At 41.6% G+C, this 23,930-nt stretch overlaps 1 protein-coding gene across 1 annotated transcript; it reads right to left on the reverse strand.

The window, feature by feature from the left end:
* Positions 1-4,642: 4,642 nt before the first annotated feature.
* RFX8 (RFX family member 8, lacking RFX DNA binding domain) lies at positions 4,643-17,751 on the reverse strand. Its single transcript, XM_006887860.1, has 4 exons — positions 17,739-17,751; positions 16,033-16,127; positions 6,318-6,428; positions 4,643-4,954 (listed from the first exon to the last, which is right to left on the reverse strand). The coding sequence occupies exons 1-4, from the start codon at positions 17,749-17,751 to the stop codon at positions 4,643-4,645; spliced, it is 531 nt and encodes a 176-aa protein (XP_006887922.1).
* Between the last annotated feature and the right edge of the window lie 6,179 nt (positions 17,752-23,930).

A 23,930-nucleotide genomic window follows, 5' to 3' on the forward strand; every position in this document is an offset into this window, starting at 1 on the left:
CTTCAGTACGGATCACATCTCAATATAAAGAAAACAAAAATCCATACAACTTGACCAGTAAGTTACAATAAACAATGTAAAGACTGAAATTGTTAAGTACTTAATTTCCTTGGACCTACAATCAATGCCCATGGAAACAGCAGCTGAGAAATCAAATGATTTGCTACATATGATCATTTTATTTTTATTTATTTATAGGGGTTTTTATGGTGAGAAAATTTGTATTTAGAATTAGCCAACAGGACTCAGCTTTGATGATCCCAATTTTGATCGCAACATCCAAAGCGTAAGAGTCAGAAGCAAGTAGAACATAAGCTTTCTTCTCTGCATCAGGCCTAATCAAGGTTGACCTTGACCACATCAGTGTCACAGGGCTTCTTTACAGCTTGCTTGATTTGGTGCTTGTTGGCCTTGACATCCATGATGAACACAAATGTGTTGATATCTTCTTCTCCTTCATGGCTGACTCAGTGGGCATGGTAAGCTTGATGATGGCATAGTGGGCAAGCTTGTTTCTCCTGGGGATGCTCTACCAGGGGTATTTGGGCTGTCTTCAGAGTCCCCATGCCTTAGGACCCTGGAAGGTGGGTGACGTGTGGATCTTGGTGGGTTGGGTTTTTTGTTTGTTTGTTTGTTTTCTGTTTTTTTGTGGCTGTGGATGCCATTCAGAACTGCCTTCTTGGCCTTTAATGCCTTTGCTTTGGCTTTGGTTTTGGGAGGGGTAGTGGCTCCCTTCTTCGCTTTTGGTGCCAGCTTCTACACAGGTTCATTTGAGTGTGGTAAGGAGAGAAGCTGTCACTTTGAGGACTAAGGCATGCTTAAATCAAGCCACGGTATTTTCAATTTCCTTTTTATATATGTGAAAGCTGCCCAAAGAAAAGAAAGAAGATGGAAGAAAAATTGATGCCTTTGAATGATGATGCTGTTAGAGTATTGAACATAACACTGACTTCCAGAAAAAGACACAAACCTGTCTTGACGAAGGGCAGCCAGAGTGCTTCATAGAAGGGAGACTGGTGAGATTTCATCTCACACACTTTGGGCACCCAGCAGAAGGAGCCAATCCCTGCAAAGGGATAGTAGTAAAGGAGAGGGCCAGAAGGAAGGACCCTCAACAAGATGAAGTAATACAGTGGCTTCAACGATGGGCTCAGTGCGGATGGTGCAGGACCAGGCAGCATCCCGTTCTGCGTCCACAGGGTCACTGTGAGTTGGAGCTGACTACATAGCACTTAACAACAGCAGCAGCAACAGCACAGGCGGGCCGTTTGTGCTTGTTCTTCACTCACTTCCAAGAGTGTCAAGAGAGCAAAAATGTATTCCCAGTTCTGTTGGTAATTAAAGGCAAGCAAAACTGCTCGGCTCCTGCTTTCCCTTTTGTCCACCCGGGGAAAGGGGAGATGTGTTCATCTGGAGCTGAATACTGGCTCTGCACTATCCTTGCTCTACAGAGTACGTGCAGCAGAGGTGGCTGCTTGCCCAGCTTTTGAAGACTATGTTGCCAGGACTGGATACATTCTCTAGCACAGATTGGATAAGTGGTTCTGACTTTTCTCTCTGACAAAAATACTGTCACACTAAGCTTCATAACGACCCCTAACTTCCTCTTCTAAAGAGGCCCAGTTCAAATGCATACCTTGGGGCTCCATAATTTGGGGTCAGAAGTTCACTATTTTGTGCCTTTTTTTTTATGTTGGCTTCAATATACATGATCACAAAAGAGTCTTCTTATTTATAGATACATATCTGAATCTATGGCACAGAAACAGCTTGAAAAGGATAGGAATTTTTACCACCTCAACCTATAAAACAAGACCAAATATGGACAACAGCATTTATAAACCTGAGTGAGGCCCTTGTTTTGCCCCAGTTTGTCTTATTTTTGGCTAATAGATATTTATAAGAACAGGTGATTAATAACAACTTGAGCAGGTCTTAAGCAATCTGGAGAACTAGGAATGAGGGTTTTGTTTATGAGTGAAAAGACTCTAGTACATTCTGATTATTTTGTGGATTGTAGGGGAGCACTGGTAGCCTAGTGGTAAGAATCTGTGCTGCAATCCTAAAGGCACACAGTTTGAATCTTCTTGCTGCTCTGTGGGAGAAGGATGTGCAATCTCCTTCCGTGGGATTACTACATTTGAAAAATCCACTGCAGGCAATGGGATACTATGCTGCATTAAAAAACAAGGAACTCATGCAATATTATTCAAAATGGTTGACTCTGGAGAACATTATGCTGAGTGAAATATCCCAGTCACAAAAGGACAAATATTACATGATGCCACTGTTGTAGAATGGGACTGACCATGGGGTTAGGGAGACACTGAGTAAGATGGGTTCAATAATGTATACTGCACTGAAACAGAGGAGGGAGAAAACTGTTTAAAAGAGATATATAACTAGGTATTTCTGTCATCACAGGAGACTAGAGCGAGGGCTACATGGTGGAGGGGACCTGGGGGAGGGTTTGTAAAACAATGAAAGAATCTTTTCTTTTACTTTTCCATAATTTTTGGACTCATGTACTTATAACTTGTTAGTCAAATTTGTGTCTTCTAGGTTGCAACACCCCCATGATACATCTTCAAGGATATGAACATGTACGGCCAAGCACAATCAATAAGATTGCATCTAAATTCCAGAATCAATCTCCATAATAGTCTATGTGTTTCCTACTGCCAAAGGGGCCCTTTAGAGTAGTGAGAGAAGATCTTCACCCTGAAACCCACAGTGTCCCTTTTCAGCAGGAAGTAGCTAAGAGAATACGCCATCCCCTTTTCCTTATGACTCAGGGTGAAGTCTCTCTCAGGGAGGAGTGATAGGGAATGGCAAAGGACACACTGACAAAGAAGATTAATCAGAACTGGCTTTGACAAGCACTGTGGCATTTGGACAAGAACAAACTGGGAGGAGGGTAGAGAGAATAGTGCAACAATGAATGAATGGAAACCCAAAATCTCTGTAAATGTTTATGAAAATTAATAAAATATAATTATAGGAAAAAAAAAGAAAAATCCACTGCAGGGTCAGCTATGGGTTGGTTCCAATGAGTTGGTACACAGCAGCAACAACAACAGCTCATGAGCAGTGTTATGGGACCACTGGTTCCCCCAAAATGCATATTGTAAATCCTAATGTCTTTGTTCATATATTTCATTTGGAACATGATCTGTCTCTGTTATGTTAATGAGAAAAAGATTGTTTATGGTGTTGCGAGTCAGTCTCTTGAGAAAGAAAAGAGATCAAACAAGCAAGCTAAGAAGCAGGGATTAGGGAAGATTGAGGTGCCACAGGGAGATCTCCAGGGAACCTGGAAGCAGAAGCTGAAGAGACAAGGATCTTTTTTAACTCTAGAAGCTCTTTCAGTCCAGACTGCTGAATTTGTCAGTTAGTGGTGGGTTGTTTAAGCATGACAGCCAGATGGTGAGTTCTGGGATTGAAGACCCAGACCATCCACACATTTCCCATCTCTAATCATGCTCTCCAGAGTGCTGAAGAGTAACGATGTCAGTCTGGATACAAAGCTGCACCCCACTCAGGCCATGATCTTCTTAATTACATGTTATGCTTCAGAGTTGGACAGTGACTAAGGATGACAGAAGAAGAATAGATGCCTTTTAAGTTGTGGTGCTGGAGAAGAGTCTTGAACATACTGTGGACTGCCAAGAAAACAACGTCTTGGAGAGACTGAAGCCAAGTCTTTCCTTGGAGGCTAGAATTTTGAAGCTCTGCCTCATTTACTTTGGGCACATGGCCAGGAGAGACTGGTCCCTGGAGAAGGACATCATGCTCAGAATGGTGGATGGACAGCACAGGAGGGGGAGACCCGGGATGAGATAGATTGATACAGTAACTGGGGCAATGAGGGTTGGTGTGTTGGAGTTAGTGAGACTGGCTCAGGACAGAGAAGGGTTCAGAGCTGCTGTACATAGGTTTGCTATACCTCGTAGACAACTCAGTGGCATATAAAAACAATAACATACTATGGCAGGAAGTAGGAGTGGCATCCACTTCCTAAATAAAATAGAGTTGCCTCCAGAAACTCTATAAACTTTGATAAATGTAGGTGGTTGTCGAGGGCCTTCAGGCCTTTTGTTCATAAGGTCGCTATGAGTTGTGCTTGACTTGAAGGCAATCAACAACAACAATAACAACAATCATGCCAGTGCTCCTGGGAAAAAAAGGCCACCCCAGCCAAATGCCAATGGCAAAGATGATTCTACAGTGCTTGTACAATGAGGTCTTTATGGGTTTCCTAATGAGATGGATTGTCACAGTGACCACAGCTATGGGTGGGCTCAAGTATGTCAGAGATGATGAGGATGGCGCAGGGTTCAGATCTGTGGTTCATAGGGTCACTGTGAACAAGGGTACTCAACAACACCTACCAACAGCAACCACTGTTTAGTCTTTATTCCCTAGACTGTTGTTGTTAGGTGCCATGGAGTCAGCTCCAAATCCAGTAACAGTTAGAAATCTTACATGATTCTGCACCATCCTCACAATCTCCATCGTGCTCAAGGCCCTTGCTATAGTCACCATATTAGTCATCTTGTTGAGGGTCTTCCTCTCTTTTGCTAAACCCCTACCATTCTGGGCATCCCTAGAAAGAGCAATAGGGAAGTTGAGGTGCTGGAGGTTATACTTTATTACCTGTGGCAGTGTCCACGAAGAAGCCCAGCACTGTGAGGGCCACGCTGCTCAGACCCACAGGACACCAGCCCTGGCTCTTGTGTTTCAGCACCAGGGGCAGTGGCTCCATGGCCAAGCTTTCATACTCCTGAGGTGGTGAAGAATCTAGAGGGTGGAAAAGTGTCTGGTCTGACTGGGTGAGAAACTGGTCATCTGAGAGCCTTTTGTTGAGATTTCCCATGTCCTCCTCCTTCAGGCAGGACTGGAATATATGAATCACACATTCCAAAAGCAGCAAGTGAAACAGATGCCAGGAGCCTGCATTTAAACAGCAGCCAAAAAGGAATAGATGGAGGGCAGGTGGGGCAGGGGAAGAGGAATAGCTGGATTGTAAAATATCTCTATAAATGAACACCTTTTCTGGGGCTTTTAACACTCATTTTTGCCCTCTCATTCCCAGGGCAAAAACAAACCCACTGTCATTGACTCAATTCAGACTCATAGCAACCCCACAGCACAGTTTCACTCAAAAGCAACCACCACAACAAAATAGCAACAAAAATAAGCTGAGGAGCTCTAGAGGGCTTTCCATTGCTATCCCACATGGTGGCATCTCTCTGGTGGCTCTGCAGGATAGAGTAGAACTCCCCTCTTGGGGTTCGCACACGTCTTTATGGAAACTGACTGCAAATTTCTTTCAGAGAAGCGGGTGGGCTTGAATCCTCCACCTTTTGGTCAGTAACTGACTGCTTAACTATTGCACCACCAGTGTTCCTCTCATTTCTATCCCAAAGGGGTCTGGGTTGGGTCAATCATAAGAGCAGCATTCTGTACCCAGAGAATCTGAGGCAGGGCAGCTATGGGCAGAAGGAAAACCATATCCACTGCCATGGAGTCAACTGTTACTCATGACAAGTCAGTGTGTGTCAGAGCTGTGGTCCACAGGGTTTCCTAGATGAATGTTTCAGAATCAGATCACCAGGTGTTTCTTCCGAGGCACCTCAGGGTGGACTCAAATCACAGCCTAGGAGGCAAGTGTTTTCTGTGCTCCAGGGATTACCTCACTATTTCCACCATCACCACACAGTCCCTATTCCTGCTAGTTAAACTTGTTAGTATGTGCCATTGATTTGACTACAGCTGACAGTGACCCTATGAACAACAGATCAGAACCTTGTCCTATCCTGTGCCATCCTCTCGCCTCTGATATGTTCAAGCCCATTGTTACAGTCACTTATCAGTTCATCTCATTGGGGGTCTCCCTCTCTTTCTCTGACCTTTGTCAGCACGATGTCTTTCTCCAAGGAACCTCTTGACAACATGCCCAAAATTTGTGGAGCACTCTACTTGCATTTGTTCCCCCGCCCCATATTTGTTGTGTTCCTTGGTGCTTTGTTTAAAATGTCACAAAGAATGAACGTAATGAAAAAATAAGGAGAAACTTCCTCTACGTCCAGTAATGATGGGATGTGTGAGGGCAGCATGTTTCCTTTGTTTGCTAGACTACTATGATGCCATTGAAGAAAATTACTACTCTTATTTTCTGTATCTATTTTATATTAAAATATTAAAAACCAATAACTACAGATTCTACATGCCGTTTGGAAAAGGCTTATGCTATAGTAATATCTTCAACGTGTAGAATACAAGCACACAAAGGTCTTTGCATCTCAGACTTACTGAAACTCTCCCCTGTGGCAGAGGGTCATGGCTTTGCTCACTGTGGCAAGAAGGAAGTTCCACTTTAGCTGGAAGCTGGGGACCAATTTGATAAACTCTTTGCTTCCACTTGGCTATTACATTTTTGTGTGAGAAAAAAAATTGCTAAAGTGTAGAATATCAAACAGAACATCAGTGGTTTCAAAACCACACATTTGTCGTGAACAGAATTTTGTAAAAAGGGCCAAAGGAGGAGAAGGAGATAAAATAATGTTATGGGTGGGACTTGAGGTCTTGCTTCATCCCTGTGGAGAGGATTCCAGAGCAGACTCTCTGAAGTGGGAGGAGAAGGGAGGGAGGTGGGAGATTCGCCTACTTTCTTAAAGTCTCCACTTTATAAAGAGGTCACTTGTGAAGAGCAACAGCCAAATGCTTCAAGGACAGCCTCTCCTCTTGGAAGCAGCTACTGAGAGTGCTGGAGGCTATTTCACACTTTCTCTTCCACAAGCTTCAGTCTGATAATGAACACAGCCCCAGAGTTCCAGTCATAATAGAAAGTAACAGAGAGTTTACTTCATAACTGACTACTCTCAAGGTGTTTGGTTGAATCGAAGAGGTTTTTATAACATTGCCCAGTTTGCTTTAATATATATGTAGATATATTTGCTACAAATATAGGTGTAGAAATAGCCTCTGTCAGACCTTGTGAGCTTAGTCTCATTTGTGTTCCCACATTGTTTCAGCTTGCATATTTTTCTCCTTATATCCACTTGTAGCATACAGTTACCTATTACTGTAATGGTATTTACCTTTTTTGTCTGTTACTCTTATGTATCTTTCAGTGTCTTCCTTTGCCTTGGGCATTTTGTGTTGACTCCCTCTAACTGTACAATACCTTTCCCTTTACCCAAGTTACTGTGTGTCTACATTGTGGGGTAGATTTTTAATGAAAAAAAAAGTTTTATTTCATATTGGTTTGCTTACAAAGTTCATATACATTGTGTTTCACACTATCCTTCATTCACATTATGTTTCATACAATCATTTCATTATCTTTTACAAAATTAATCAACATTGAACTATGCCTACAGTTGCCCTGCCTTTCCAGACCCCCGCCAGATTTTCTATTTTCTCCCACCCCTCCCTCCACCCAAAAAATAGCACGGCCCTATGAATTCCCCTCTCCCCATCCTACCTCTTTGTGCCTTCCCTCCCACCTTATACCCTCATACACATTTTACTAGTTATCTTTCTATTTCTACAATAGTCTTGTGTGTTATATGTCCTTTGAAGACTGAGTTCATTTACTCATATGCTGTATTGTTGTTAGGTGTCTCATCAATTCAAACTCATAGCAACTCTTACTTCTGCACCATTCTAACTATCTCTGGTGCTAGAGTACATTTTTCGCAGTTACTTCATCAATCCATCTTGCTGAAAGTTTCATCCTTTTCTTTCACTGACCATCTATACTTTCAAGCATGATGTCCTTTTCCAAGGTTGGGTGCCTCCACACAACATACTCAAAGCACCCTGGCTTCATTTCTTTCAAGACAGATTTTCCTTTTCTTTTGGCAGTCCATGGCCTACTCAGTACTCTTTACCCAGAATTCAAGATCAGAATTCAAAAAGACTCAGTCCATTGTTTGCTGTCCTGTGAAAGAGGGTAGGGAGAGATTGGAACTTTCATATACTGTTGGTTGTTGTTGTTATGTGTCATTGTAGTGACCCTATGTCTATCCTGTGCCAATCGCATTGCCTCTGACACACCCATCCCGATTACCCCAGTCACTGAATCAATCCACCTCATAGACGGTCTTCCCCTCCTGCGCTGTCCCTCCACCTTACCAAGCATGATGTCCCTCTCCAAGGACCTGTCTCTCCTTACAACATGTCCAAAGTATGTCAGACGAAGCCCCAGAATCCTTGCCTCCGCGGAGTAGCCTGGTTTAACCCTCTCCAGGATGAATCTGTTTGTTTTCTTGGCAGTCCAGGGTACATTCAGTACTCTTCTCCAGCACCACAGCTCAAAGGCATCAATTCTCCTTCTGTCCTCCTTAGTCATTGTCCAACTCTCTGATGCATAACAAGTGATTGCAAAGACCATGGCCTGTATCAGGCACACCTTAGTCTCCAGAGAGACACCATTGCTCTTGAATACTTTAGAGAGGTCCCTAACAGCAGACTTTCCCATCGCAATACATTTTTTAATTTTCTGGCTGCTGGTGCCAAGAGTGTTGACTGTGGAGCCGAGGAAACTAAAGCTGTGAACAATCTCAATCTCTTCGCCATCCATTCTGATGCTACCAATTGGTCCAGTGGTGAGAATCTTTTCTTGACATTGAGCCATAGTCCATTGTAAAATAGTATAACCACTCTGGAAGACAGTTTGGCGTGGCCTCAAAAAGTTGAACATAGAGATGCCATATGATTCAGCTATATATCTCTTGCTAGAGATAAACCCCACAGAAAACAGAACTGAGGTATAAATGGAGATTTGTACACCAATGTTCATAGCAGCATTATTCAAAATAGCAAGAACATGAAAAGAGTCAGAATATTCATCCATAAATGAATGGATTGAGAAATTGTAGCATATTCACATGATGGAATATTGTGTAGCACTCAGGAGCAACAGTTTTTAAAATACTGTATACTACAGGAGAGGCTAGAGAGTGAACTAACTAAGGCATATAAAAGCAAATACTGTATAAGACCATTATTGTGAAAAAAAGGATAACCAGTAATATGTCTATGGATATAAAAAGAGCAAAGAGGAGGGGGTAGGGGCACTGAGGGTGGGAAAAATTATGGGGTCTAAGAGTTTGGTGGTTGGACAGAGGGAGCAGGGAAAAAAAGGTACATGAATAAAAAATAATTTTTAAAAAAACATCAGTTCTTCTTTTATATTTCTTTTTCACTGTCCAGTTTTCATAAGCATTTGAAGCAATTGAAATACCATGGACTGGGGCAACAGCACTTTGGTCTGATATCCTTGCTCTTTGTCATGTTGGAGAGGTTTTTAGCAGAGGTTTCACTCAGTGTGACAGATATTTTCTTTTTTTACTTTTTTTAAAAATTTTATTAGTTTTAATGAACATTTACAGGGATTTTGGGTTTTCATTCCTTCACTGTTGCACTGTTTTCTCTACCCTCCTCCCCAGTTTGTTCTTCTTGCCCCCCCCGAATGTCTATTTTAATTGTCCAATTGCCACAGTGCTTGTCAAAGCCAGTTCTGATTAATCTCCTTTGTCAGTGTGTCCTTTGCCATTCCCTATCACTCCTCCCTGAGAGAGACTTCACCCTGATTCATGACAGATATTTTCTTAACTGTTGCTTCCATGGGTGTTGATTGTGGATCCAAGTAACATGAAATAATTGATAACTTCAATCTTTTCTCCATTTATCGTAATGCTGTATATTGGGCCTGTGGTGAGCATTTTTTCTTGATATTGAGGTATAATCGATACTGAAGGCTGTAGTCTTTATCTTTTTTAATAAATACTTGACTTTATTGTCACTTTCTGCAAGGTTATATTATCTTTGTAATGCAGGTTGTTGATAAGTCTTCCTTCAGGCCCAATGCCCCATGTTTCTTCATACAGTCCAGTTTCTAGTTCATTTATTTACTCTCCATTCCCATGCAACCATCAAATAAGTTTTCTTTCTGTGTATAAATCTTTTCTTGACTTCTTCTTACAGTGATGCCATTAAGTATGTCTTTTTAGAAGTGGTTTGTTTCACTTGAGGGACTTTTCTCCCATGACTCTCCTGGGTGAGGTTGACCTGTCAACCTTTTCATTAGTTGTTGTTGTTGTTAGATGCCAATGAGTTGAATATGACTCATAGTGACTCTATGAACAAAGACCTGAGCCCTGTTTTATCCTGTGCCATCCTCCATCATGTTTGACACATTTGAACTAATTGCTGATGTCACAGTGCTAACCACCTCATTGAGAGTCTTACTCTTTCACTGACCTTTTATTTTTCCAAGCATGATATCCCCTTCCAAGGAATAGCTTTTCCTAGCAACATGCCCAAAACATGAGACAAAGCTTTGCTATCTTTACCCATAAGGAGCACTCTGGCTATACTTTCCCCAAGACATAGCTGCTTGTTCTTTTGGCAGATCATGGGATATTCAGTATCTTCTCCAACAACACAACTCAAACGTATCAATTCTTCTTCCATCATCCTTAGTCATTGCCCAGATCTCAGATGCATAGCAAGTGATTGACCATATCAAGACCATGGCTTGAATAAGGTACACTTTAGTCTTTACACAAACATCTTTGTTCTTCAGGATTTTGGAGAGATCTGTGACAGCAGACTTGACCAATGCAATGTGTCTCCTAACTACAAGTACCAAGGGTATTGAATGTTAATCAAAGCAAGATTAAACTACTGACAACTTCAATGCTTTCTCCATCTGTCACGATGTTGTCTGTTGTTCCAATGGTGAGGATTTTTGCCTTCTCTATGTTGAGATGCAATTCATATTTGAAGGTTATCGTCCTTGATATTCTGCAGAAAGCATTTCAAGTCCTTCTCGCTTTTAGCAAGCAAGGTTGTGTCATACGCATAACACAGGTGGTCGATGGGTCTTCCTCCAATCCTGATGCCACATTCTTCTTCACAGAGCTTTACAAATTATTTGCTCAGATTGAATAGGTACTTGCTCAGCAATTAATTAGATTGAGTAGGTATGGAGAAAGGATACATCCTGGTGCATACCCTCCCTGATTTTAAACCATGCAGTGACCCATTGCTCTGTTCAGACATCAGTTTCTTGGTCGAGGCATAGATTTTGTATGAGCACAATTAAGTGTTCTGAGATTCCCATTCTTCTTAATGTTAGCCATAGTTTGTTATGATCCACAGTCAAATGCTATTGCATAGTCAATAAGACACAAATAGATATTTGTCTGGTATTCTCTGCTTTTAGTTAGGATCTCTCTGACATCAGCAATATCTCTGGTGTCACAGCCTCTTTTAAATCCAGCTTGAACTTCTAACAGTTCTCTTCAGTATACTGTTCTGGACATTTTGGGATGATCTTCAGCAATATTTTGTTTACACTTGATAGTAATAATATTGCTCCATAATTTTCACATTCTGCTGGATCATCTTTCTTGGAGATGGGAACAATAATGGATCTCTTCCATATTTAGTTAGTAGTTTGAGTATAAATCACCCAGGAACCTTTGGTATCAACCAGGGACTCAAAATTTGCTCAAAACAATGCAACTTTATAACTAACTTCACATGCAGATACTGAAATGAATGCTTTCAAAACTTCTTATAATCATATGCTGTGTGGCTCACCCACTACTAAAAACTCCATATCTTTGAAGAAGAGCTTCAGAATCTGGCCAGAGATTAAGGGTGCCCTCCTTCCTCTGTGCTTCCCCTTCCTTCTGCTCCCACCAGAAGCACATGTGTATGGGACGTAGCAGGGCTGCCCAAGCTTTGGGCGACTCTGAACTCCTTGAGTAGCAGTGTTTCATTGGTAGCATCCTCCTCTCATGCTTTTTTGATCTCCATCTCTTGTTGTCTGAAATGGGGCCCTCAGGAAGAACCCTGCTGTTCAGTGGGGTGGGCGGTGTTTGAGTCGAAGGGACAATGAGAGTAACAAAACCACAAGGAAAGAAACTCTCTAAAAGTATTTGGAGAGGTCACTGTAGACAATCAGTGCTTTCTCTCTGCACAAACGTTTACAAATGAACTATAAACAATGCAGAACCCTCTTCTCATTACCCCCACAACGTGGCACCTCCTGGTCCTCCGCTTAGAAATTAGTCTTGGGCCCTAACTGCACAGGAACCTTGGAGTGAGAAGAGAACGTGCAGCCAAGTCCAGCATTTCCCTCTGCTGGCGTGCTACCTACCAGCTGCTGCTGAAGCCATTAGTTATCTCTGACAAGCCCAGAGGCTGACAGACTAACAGTCTGTGCATTTTACTGACCACAGTCTGCCAAGGAATTTTCCAAAAGCAAACCCTTCAAATGAATGCAGTTACAAAAACATAATTTTTCTATCATGCCTCCTCTGTGATGACTGAAGATAGAACAGTGGAGGCTTGGGAATCATGTGGTGGTGGTGGTTTAAATATAGGAAGAGGCTGTCAGGTTGTCTCCAGGCAGGATCTATATTAATGATCTCAGTGGGCTTCTCTTGGTTAATGTGACAGACAGGCCACGTGAGAATCCAGATGACAGTCTACTGAACGAGTCTATCAGTGATGATTTTTAGTTTGCCTAGCAGATGCATACTCGTCTCAAGAGCAATGCAACATGGAATGAGGTACTGCTGTTTTAATTAAGCTATGCTTAAAGACCAAAGAGAAGAAACTGCAACCTTATAAGAAGCTCAAATAATTACCTTCAAGAAGTAAAACGTGGCAAGAGACACCTGCCAGAGGTTGTAACTGACGACAACTCCTTCCTGAATTTTCTATCATCTCTGTGATATTGATAACTCCCAAATCCCCTGCAGTCTTTGTGGACTATTAATTATTCCTGCCTTTGACTTAGACTGAGAAGACACAGGTGTAGACAAGGCCAGGCTGCTGTGGAAAATGGGAGTGGTAGAAAGGAGTTTTACAGGAGAAAGCAGAAGGCATGTTTCTGGGACCCAGGCTCTATGAGCCTGCTCTTTGCTCCAGACTTGCCTCCTTTGCCTTCCTGAAACAGGCCTTCCCTTGTCCCACATCTCATATGCTCACTTCTCACACAGTTCTCACCTCCTAATGCCTTGTCTCCATTTCTCAGCTTCTTTTAATCCTTTCTCCCTTCTTGTCCCAGGTTAGAGCCCCCTCTGACAAAGCCTTTGCTATAGTCTTCTCTAACATTTCCCAACTGTTTCATTCTTCAGGGAAGATGATGCTTTAAAAGGTGGTGGGACTGTAGTTCATTGTTGTTATTGTTGTTGTTATGTGCCATCAAGTCAATTTCCTAGGGACCCTATGTACAATAGCTCTGAACTCTGCTCCATCTTGAGCCGATCTCACTCTTTTAGACATTCCTACTCCTATTATACCAGTTACTGTGTCAATCCATTTTATCCAGGCTTGTTGAGTCACTTGTCATCCCTCCTGTGCTGTTCTCCCACCCTTCCTCACATGACGTCCTTCTCAAAGGACTGGTCCTTCTCAAAGGACTGGCCCCTGCTGGCAACATGCTCAAAGTTATGTGAGACAGAGTTTCAAAATCCTTTACCCTCTCCAGGACAGGCCTATTTGTTGTCTTGGAAGTGCATGGTATTCTCGTTACTCTTCTCCAGCTTCATAACTCAAAGGCATCGATTCTTCTTCTGTCATCCTTGATCACTGTCTAGTTCTCTGATGCATAGCAAGTAATTGCAAAGACCATGGCCTAGATCAGGTGTACCTTAGTCTCTAGACTGACCTTGTTGCTCTTCAACACTCTGGAGAGGTCCCTGCCAACACATTTTCTGAATGCAATTAAATTTTTTATTTCCTGACTGTTGGGGCCAAGACTGTTGATTGTGGAGCTAAGAAAGCTGAAATTGTCAACAATCTCAATCTTTTCTCTATCTATCATGGTGCTGCCAATTGGCCCAGTAGTGAGAATTTTTGGTGGTGTGATTTTTTGTTTTGTTTTTAATGTTGACCTTCAGTCTATATTGAAGATTTCAGTCCTTGACCTTCTGCAGCAAACACCTCAGGTCCACCTCAGTTTTGGCAAAGTAAGGTTGTGTCATCTACATAATGCAGATTTTTGATGAGTCTTCCTCCAATTTTGATGCCACATTCCTCCTCATAAAGTCCAGTGTCCTGAATGATCTGTTCTGAATATAGATTGATAAAGTATAGGGACAGGAAGCATCCCTGAGGCACTCCTTTATTGATTTTGAACCATGCAGTGTTTCCTTGCTCTGTTCTGGTCACTGCTTCCTGGTCCACATAAAGGTTACATATGAACACAATCAAGTGTTCTGGGATTTCCATTCTTCTCAAGATTAGCCACAATTTGTTGTGATCCACACAGTCAAATGCCTTTGCCTAGTCAATAAAACACAAATAGATGCTCCTCTGATACTCTCTGCTTTCAGCCAAGATCCATCTGACATTGGCAATGATGTCCTTAGTGCCACGGACCTCTTTTAAACCCAGCTTGCTTTTCTGGTAGTTCTATGTTCACCATGACAGGGATACAATGAGGAAATATCCTCAGCTCTTAAAGGTGTTATCTGAATGAAGACGATGAGAACTGAGCCCATAGACCCTGCTGAAGTCCATTTGAAATGGCATCTCAATCAAAACATCCAAATATAGTCAGGTAAACAACTAATTAATCTTTGAAATTTGTTCAGAAAATCAAGCCAGTACTACAACAAGATAAAGGTAAATAACCCAATTGAAAAATGGGCACAGGATATGAACAGACACTTCACCAAAGAGGACATTCAGATGGCAAACAAACACATGAAGAAATGTTCAAAATCCCTAGCTCTAAGAGAGATGCAAATCAAAACAACTATGAGATATCATCTCACCCCAGTAAGAATAGCAAAATTTAACAGAACAGCAAGCAACAAATTCTGGCTAGGTTGTGGAGAAACTGGAACCCTTATTCACTGTTGGGGGTAGTTTAAAATGGTGCAACCACTATGGAAGGCAGTATGGTACTTTCTCAAAAAGTTGCAAATAGAAATACCATTTGACCCAGCAATTCCTCTACTGGGCATTTACCCTAAAGAAATCATAACTGCTACCCAAGCAGATATATGCACACCCATGTTTATTGTGGCTTTGTTCGCAATAACCAAGAGTTGGAAACAACCCAAGTGCCCATCAACAAACAAATGGATAGAGAAGCTCTGGTATATTCACACAATAGAATACTACACTGCATTGAAAAACAAGGAACTCATGATATATTATGCAAAATGTATGATCCTGAAGGAAATTATGCTGAGTGAAATATCTCAGGAACAAAAGGACAAATATTGCATAGAGCCACTGTTGTAACATGGTACTGGCATCTGGGTTAAAAGAAGATAGAAAAGGAGGGGAGGAATGGTGTATACTGCATTGAAACAGATGAGGGAGAGAACTGTTTGAAAGGGATATATGATTGAGTATTATTGTCATTACAGAAGTCCAGAATGAAGGCTGCATATTGGAGTGGACTGGGAGGGAGGAATTACATAACAATAAAAGAGTTTTACTTTTCAAGGAGAAGAGTGAATTGGAGAAGAGCAACAAGAAAAGTGCAACAATGAGTGACTGGAAACCCTAAGTCTCTATAAACACACACACACACACACACACACACACACACACTTATTTGCACACATTCACGTGTATACACACTCATGTGAATACACATGCTCACCTGTACACACAGACATAACTCAATTGTGCACACAAAAGTTCAAACTCCATATACACGCATCCCACACATGTTCGCCCAACCCACCTAGGCATGCCATGTTCATTCTTGCATGCTTACTCCCCTGTGCACAGACCTGATCACTTGCACACCATGCACACATAGACACTTGCATGATATGTCTGTTCTCTGACCCTCTGCCTTGCTTCAACATTGAGATACCCTCTCCTTGTCCTTCATAGTTATGCAAGCTTTGACGTATTCCAACAAAAGTGTTAGACTAATCTCGTTTCATAGCACATGGTCATCGATACTTGTTATATTTTTCCTGGAACTATCAGCATCCCCTTCTTTTTTTACGAAAGAAAAAAAAAGTTTTGTACCTGGAAGACAAATGTTTGGAGATTTGAAGACAGACAATTTAGGAATATACTCAGATATGTTGATGTTCCTAGCAAAGAAATTAAACTACTTAAATCTAGAAAAAAGCAGAAGAAAATAAACAAAATGGTTATATGCCATGTAGCAGAGTCCTTCTGTAGGTATTTTATTTGTATTGTAGGTAATTCAGGTACAACATATAGACAATGGTAATTCAGAGGCATTCCCTACAGCCTCACATTGACTCCGAACACAATGGGTGAATTCTAATGCTGACTTTGTCATTTCTGTGGTCTTCTAGTGTAGAATCACAGTCCAGGTTGTTATTAAGCACGCTGCCACCTGGTAAAATGAAGAGAAGTCTTTTTGAAATAAAAGCTACACTTTTAATTATACAGAGCCTGTCTTCAAATGAGTTCATTGCATGGTTCAGACATGACCTCACCTATCCTTGTCAATTTCCTATGAACTGTAGTTTGTGAATGACATTGAACTGATGGTAGAAATCAAAGCAGCTGCATCTGAAAGAGTGAAGCACATTATCCAGGGTTTCAGTGTGTGTGTAACCTCAGGACTTCAATAGAAGGGCTTCAGGCCTTTTGTTCATAGGGTTGCTGTGAGTTCTGCTCTGCTCAGTGACAATCATCATCAACAATAACAACAATTACTGGTTACTGTTCTGTGTGATTTTTTATAAACAGCTCTGGGTGCATTATTGATTCAAAATCTTATCCTCTCATATGGCAAATGATGCCAAACTTTCTCTCCTCTGTAATTCTATTCACTAGAGCCACTAGGGAAAAGCTAGTATTTAATTAATATCATTGAGACACATCACTTCTGTAGCAGCTGTTATAAACACTGTATAGTTGGCTGCTGTTGTGTTAGCCCTTGACTTACCTATTCGAAGTGGAACAAAAAGGTTGGTTGTATACTGGAACAGTTTGAACTACGGGGTTGTCAGTGGCTAGTTTTCAGAAAGATTTCCAGGCCTTTCCTTCTAGTCTGTAGGCTCTGCTAGAAGCTGTTCATTAGCATGGTGATATGCAAACAGTGACTGATGACAGGTGGATAGTGGCTGCTCAAGCTATGCACTGGCTGAGAATCAACCCCAAATCTCCTGCATGGAGGGCAAGAATTCTACCACTAAACCAGTCGAGTCTTATAAAGTACAACAAAACGTTCTCTATAAATACTTTAACAGCAAAAATAAATTTCTACAGCCTTTGCCTGTGTAATTGTTCATCTTTGCAATAAAGTCATATCTTATCTGTCATGTGGCTACATGAAGAATGTTTTTATATTAAAAATGTTAACAAGAAAAATAGACTTTGCCTGAGAAGAGAATTACAGAATAGTGAAATATCAAGGAGGAAAAGAGGAAACAGGGCAGAAAACTAATTCAGTGTTCCTCCCTCGGTAATATCCATACTCCTGCTGCAGGTGAGCAAGGGAAGACATGATCTCACAGTTTGAATAAAAGATATAAATTTATTCTGCATTATTCCTTCAGGATTACAAAATAGGATAGAATTACAATACAGTACAATTACAAAACAGTAGGATAGAATTATTTATGTAAATTGGGAGTTTAAGGGATTGTGCCTTGCACAAGAGCTTCTCTTTGTTTTCTTCCCTCTGGGAGTCCAATTCCAAGATGAATACTTCATCCTTAACTTTCTCAGTAATCATATGCCCAGATACTCACCTGTGTCTTGCATAGTAAACTTGTTTCTGTGGGTTGATTGGATGTTTATTTCCACACATCAACTGAGGGCATGCACAGTAGCCCTCCTTAAAAATGTTAGTTTACCCCCCTAACACTGCAAAAAAAAAAAAAAAAGAAGAAGAAGTTAGTTCCCCCCAGGAGAGGCAGTGGTGCTCAATTACCATCCCTCATCCCTGGAGAACAGGCACCACCATGCTTCCTTCTCCTCTGTCATGGTCCATCACTGTCTGCCAACATATCATACTGAGGATTAGGGGAATTCAAGGATTATGCTCAACTTAAAACCTGTACTTCTTAACTCTTTAGTGGTCCTAAACTCTTGAAGAATCTGATGAAAGTGACATACCCTTTCACTGGGGGAAAAAGCACAATAAAGATTTAATCTTGTGAAGATGCCAAGTCAGCCCTGGCTCCTTAATTATTGGAATAAATTTTGGGGTATAAATAAGTAAATAAGCACAGTGCATCTTAGAAGGATGATAACTTAAAGAATTTATTTTACTGAGAGTGTTCACAGCTTCAGTTTGCTCGGCTCCACAGTCAACACTCTTGGCACCAGCAGTCAGGAAATAAAAAAGCATATCGCGATGGGAAAGTCTGCTGTTAGGGACCTCTCTAAAGTACTCAGGAACAACAGTGTCTCTCTGGAGACTAAGGTGCGCCTGATACAGGCCATGGTATTTGCAATCGCTTGTTATGCATCAGAGAGTTGGACAATGACTAGGGAGGACAGAAGGAGAGTGGATGCTTTTGAGCTGTGGTGCTGGAGAAGGGTACTGAATGTACCATGGACTGCCAGGAAAACAAACAGATTCATCTTGGAGAGGATTAAACCAAGCTACTCCTTGGAGGCAAGGATTCTGGGGCTTCGTCTGACATACTTTGGACATGTTGCTAGGAGGGGCGGGTCCTTGGAGAGGGACATCATGCTTGGGAGGGTGGAGGGACAGCGCAGGAGGGGAAGACCCTCTATGAGATGGATTGATTGGGTGACTGGGGTAATCGGGATGGGTGTGTCAGAGGTGGTGCGGTTGGCGCAGGATAGAGCAGGGTTTAGGGCTGTTGAGCATAGGGTCGCTATGAGTCGCAAACGACTCGACGGCACATAACAACAACAACAACAACAACAACTCATTAAATGGAAATTGTACCACTCTCACCATTCTAGAACGTTTGCAATCATCTGATGAGTAGCAGCCCTTGAGTATGTGGGCCTTGTTGACATTCTAGCTGACCCTCAAGAAGAATGGGGGGGAAAAGAAAAGAAAACGAGGCTATTTTGCTATTTTAGGTGTAGTAGCAGCTTATATTTGCAACTGAGAAGCCGTTTTTTATGTTAGCAGTTGTTATGTACCATCGAGTCACCCATGACTCATGGTGACCCTATGTGTACAACAGTCCTAAACCCTGCTCTATCCTGTGCAAATCTTGTCTCTGACACACCTACCCCCATTACCGTAGTCACTGAATCAATCCATCTCATTGAGGGTCTTCCTTTCCTGCGCTGTCCCTCCACTCTCCCAAGCATGATATCTCTCTCCAAGGACTAGTCCCTCCTTACAACATGTCCAAAGTATTTGAGACGAAGCTTCAGAATTCTTGCCTTCAAGGAGCATCCTGTTCTCACTGTCTCTAGGACAAATCTGTTTGTTCTCCTACAGTCTATGGTCTATTTAATATTTTTCTCCAGCACCACAGCCCAAAGGCATCCATTCTCCTTCTATTATCCCTAGTCATTGTCCAGCTTTCTGATGCATAGCAAGCAATAGCGAAGACTATGGCCCATATCAAGTGCACCTTAGTCTTCAGACTTATATCATTGCTCTTTAGTACTTTGGAGAGGTCTCTGATAGCAGAATTTCCCAATGCAATTAGTCTTAATTTCCTGGCTGCTGGTACCAAGAGTGTTGATTGTGGAGCCAAGCAAACTGAAGTTGTTAACAATCTCAATATCTTCACCAACTATCATGATGCAGCCAATCGGCCCAGTGGTGAGAATCTTTGTTATCTTGATGTTGAGCTTCAATTCATATTGAAGGCTGCAGTCCTTGACCTTTTGTAGCAAGTGCTTCAGGTCCTCCTCAGGTTCAGCAAGCAGGGTTGTGTCATCTGCATAATGCAGATTGTTGATGAGTCGTCCTCCAGTCCTTATTCCACATTTCTCCTTATAGAGCCCAGCCTCATGGATAACCTGTTCTGCATGTAGATTGAAAAGGTATGGAGACAGGATACATCTGTGGCTATTTTAGGTGTAGTAGCAGTAGAACCTTCCCAATTTTGAACCATGAAGTGTTTCCTTACTCTGTTCTGATGACTGCCTTCTGGTCCAAGTATATGGTTTGCATAAGCACAATCAAATGTTCTGGGATTCCCATTCTTCTCAGAGTCAGCCACAGTTTGTTAGCAGTGGGAAAGCCATGTTGTTCAGACAGCTATTTTAGGAAATGTATGCCTCAATAATTTTAGCAATAATATGTTTTACTGAGCTTTCGTGTTATAGTACAGGTCGACTCCAGCTTGACCCCTACATCCTGATCCTGACCCAATGCCTAGAAGCAATTCCCCAAACCTCAAAGAACAAGGAACTACAACACCTGCAACCTATCAACTGCAAGGAACTCTGTGTAACACCCCCATGCCCAATCTCTGTATAAATACCCAAGCTTTGCTTCCCCTCATGATCAGAGCAGTTTAAGCATTAGCTGATGTTCCAACAATGTGTAATAAAGAGGTTTGTTGATCTTTACACTTTGGCTGAACGTTTGGAATCTCCCTATCTACCACAACACAGGGAGCACATTAGCTCGACCATCAAGGTTTTGATGAGTAAGGAGCTAAAAAGCCCTCAGTTTCAACTCTGGGCTAGTGAAAGTTCATTACGGTACACCCTGACCTCTTTTGTTCATCAATGTTTTCCTGATGCTGATGCTTTTATTATTAAAGGCAGTGATGCTCTAAGCATTTCCCTGAGACCATCAGTATGAGGATCCCTGGTGTGCTTGGGTTCTACGTCTTTAGGTTCCTAGTAGATCTGATGAGGACAGAAATAGAGAATTTTGCCAGCTTCCCAGGTGAGCATTATGAACTCTCAAGCTGAAAATTGCACTTTTAGGCAGGCTGCTCTTTTGTCTAACTCTGCAGAAACAACTTTATTCCAATTTATATAATAAATCACAGTACACTAGTTAGCAGAAGCCACCTCACAGTCTTAAGAGGGTATTTAAAAAATCTTTAAAAGGAGAATGTAAAAGTGTGATTTTATAGAAAATAATCAAAAGCAAACTCAGGAATCACTGAAGTAATTTGCCTCGTGGTTTTTCCTCGCAAAGAATTACTTACAGGCTTAATCCTTTCATTACAAACTATGAAAGGAACGGATCTTTCAGAAACAAAATTTAAAAACCAGGCATTATCTTTCTTGTCTTTAAAATTTTAACAGACATTTAAAGTGGAAGTATTGTGCAGAATAGAACCACTAAAGTTTTCATCTTTGCTCTGTATGAGGAAAGTACATTTAGCAAAACAAGTTAGAGGGATCTTGCTTCTAGGAAAATAAATTAGCAAAAACACAAAGAAAACTATGAGAAATCCTATTTATTTAGATTCCCTTCTTCCACCTCAAAAAAAGAAAATGCCTATCTGGTTGCCATCAAATCAATGGGGACTCATGGTGACCCCATCTGTGCAGCATAAAACTGAACTGGGGTAGGGTTTTCAGGGCTGTGGCCATTTGGAAGTAGCCTGTCAGATCTTTCTTTCAAGGTGCCTACAAATAGGTTTTAGGCACCAATCTTTCAGTTAAGAATCAAGTATTTAACTGTTTGCACTACCTGAGCTAAAGTCTTTTTAGACTTGACAGATACTACTAAATACAACCAAGAAATGTGTACATCGAGGTTGTAACATTTCTCCATATCTCTTCAATCTGTACTCTGAGCAAATCATTCCAGAAGCTCGACTCTGAAGAAGAATGTGGAATCAGGATTAAAGGAAGACTCATCAACAACCTGCATTATGCAGATGATACGAATTGCTTCCTGAAAGTGAAGAGGATTTGAAGCATTTGCTGCAGAAGGTCAAAGGCTATAGCCCACAACGTGGATTACATCTTGATGTAAAAAAGACAAAAATTCTCACCATCAGGTTTCCAGGCAACATCATGATGGATGAAGAAAAGATTAGAGTTGTCAAAGATTTCATTTTTACTTGCATCCACAATCAACACCCACGATTATTGTCACTGTTGCTGTCAAGCGCCCTTGAGTGTGGCTCACAGCCACCCTATGAACAGCCAATCTGAACTCTGACCTATCCTGCTCTTTCCTCTGACACACTTTATCCTGTTGCTGAAGTCACCATGTCAATCCATCACATTAGAGATCTTCTTTGCTGACTCTTCATCATTCCAAGCATGATACTCCTTTCCAAGGAATAGATTCACCTAGCTACATGTCCAAAGTATGAAAGATGAAGCTTCACCCTCTTTGCCTTCAAGGAGTACTCTGGCTGCAATTTTCCAACCCAGTGCTTTTCTGTAGCACCACAACTGAAAGGCATCAATTCTTCTGTCATCCTTATTCATTGTACAGTCAAATAATGAAAAGGTGTGTTGCATTGTGGAAATCTGCTGTCAAGGACCTCTCCAAAGTGCTGAAAGGCAAGATGTCAATTTAAAGGCTAATGTGCACCTGATCTAAGCCATAGTCTTTACAATTACTTGCTATGCATCTCAAAGGTGGACAAAGAATAAGGATGACAGAGGAATCAATGCCTTTCTCAGGATGAGCCTGTCCTTGGAAAAGGATATCATACTGGGAAAGAAGGAGGGTTAGAGAAAAACCTTCAACAAGATATGGATTGACGCAGTACTATAAAAATGGGCTGGAGCATATCACAGATGGTGAGTACGGCACAGGATAGGACAAGGTTCACCTCTGTTGTTCGTAGGATTCCTTTGGATATTAGTTGATTTGATGGCACCTAACAACAACAATCACCTTGTTGAAAGTGAGGAGAACTTGAAGCACTTGTTACAGAAAATCAAAGAATGCAGCCTTTAATATGGATTGCATCTCAATGTCAAGAAAACAAAGATTCTTATCACTGGACCGATAGGCAGGCAACATCATGAGGAATGGAGAAGAGATTGAAATGGTCAACAACTTCATCTTATTTGGTTTCACAATTAATGCCTTTGGTATCAGCAGTTAGGAAATCAGGAGACATATTGCATTGGGAAAGCCTGTAGTTAAGGACCTCTCCAAATTATTGAGGAGTAATGATGTCAGTTTGATTACTAGGATTCAGGCCATAGTTTTTTTGATCACTTGCTATGCATCTGAGAGCTGCATAATGGATAGGGATGACAGAAGAAGAATTGATGCCTTTGAGTTGTGGTTTGGAGAAGAGCACTGAACATACCATGGACGGCCAAACGTATAAAAAAATATGTCTTAGAGAGAGTATAGCTGGAGTGCTCTTTGGAGGCAAGGATGATGAGGCTTTCCCTCACATACTTCAGGCATGTTGCTAGAAGGGGCTATTCCTTGGAGAGGAATATGATGCTGGAAAGGGTGGAGAGTTGGTGAAGGAGAGGAAGACCCTCAACCAGGTGGATTGACATGGTGACCGGCGTAATGAGCTCTAGTGAGTCAGGAAGTGTGAAGATGGCACAGGATAGCACAAGGTTCAGATCTGTTGTTCATAGGGTTGCTATGAGTAGTACTTGACTCAATAGCACCTAATAACAACATCAAAAGATGAGCCACATCGCCTCTCAAGGATGAACTCAGGGCAGTGTGATAAGCAGAATAAAGTTTCCCAAGTATGTCCTAATCTCAGGAACCTGGGAATATGTTCTCTTGGTTGGCAGAAATAATTTTGCAATGGGAATAAGGGTAAGATCTTGAGATGGGAAGGTTGCCTGGTTGGATACAGTCTTATTATTCTTTTTCTTTTTTAGTTTTATTACTCTTAAAAATTCACTGCTGTCAAGTCAGAACCAAATTGTAGCTCACCCTCCAGGAGGCTTTCCAGAGGCTGTGAATCACCCATCTTTCTCCCACAGAGCAGCTGATGTAGTCAAACTGCATGCTTTTGGATTGGCAGTGCAACTTTCTACACATTAGGTCACCAGAGCTTCATGAAATCATATGAATACTTAAATCAGAG

Source organism: Elephantulus edwardii, unplaced genomic scaffold (assembly GCF_000299155.1).
Source record: "Elephantulus edwardii isolate Elephantulus edwardi_28Jun2011 unplaced genomic scaffold, EleEdw1.0 scaffold00062, whole genome shotgun sequence".
Taxonomy (NCBI): Eukaryota; Metazoa; Chordata; class Mammalia; order Macroscelidea; family Macroscelididae; genus Elephantulus; species Elephantulus edwardii.

Coding starts and splice junctions, on each gene's coding strand:
- RFX8 (XM_006887860.1), bottom strand. Junction 6,429..16,032: donor TCCAAACATTTGTCTTCCAG/GTACAAAACTTT, acceptor AAAATGTAATAG/CCAAGTGGAAGCAAAGAGTT. Junction 4,955..6,317: donor TCTGCCACAGGGGAGAGTTT/CAGTAAGTCTGA, acceptor TGTTTAAATGCA/GGCTCCTGGCATCTGTTTCA.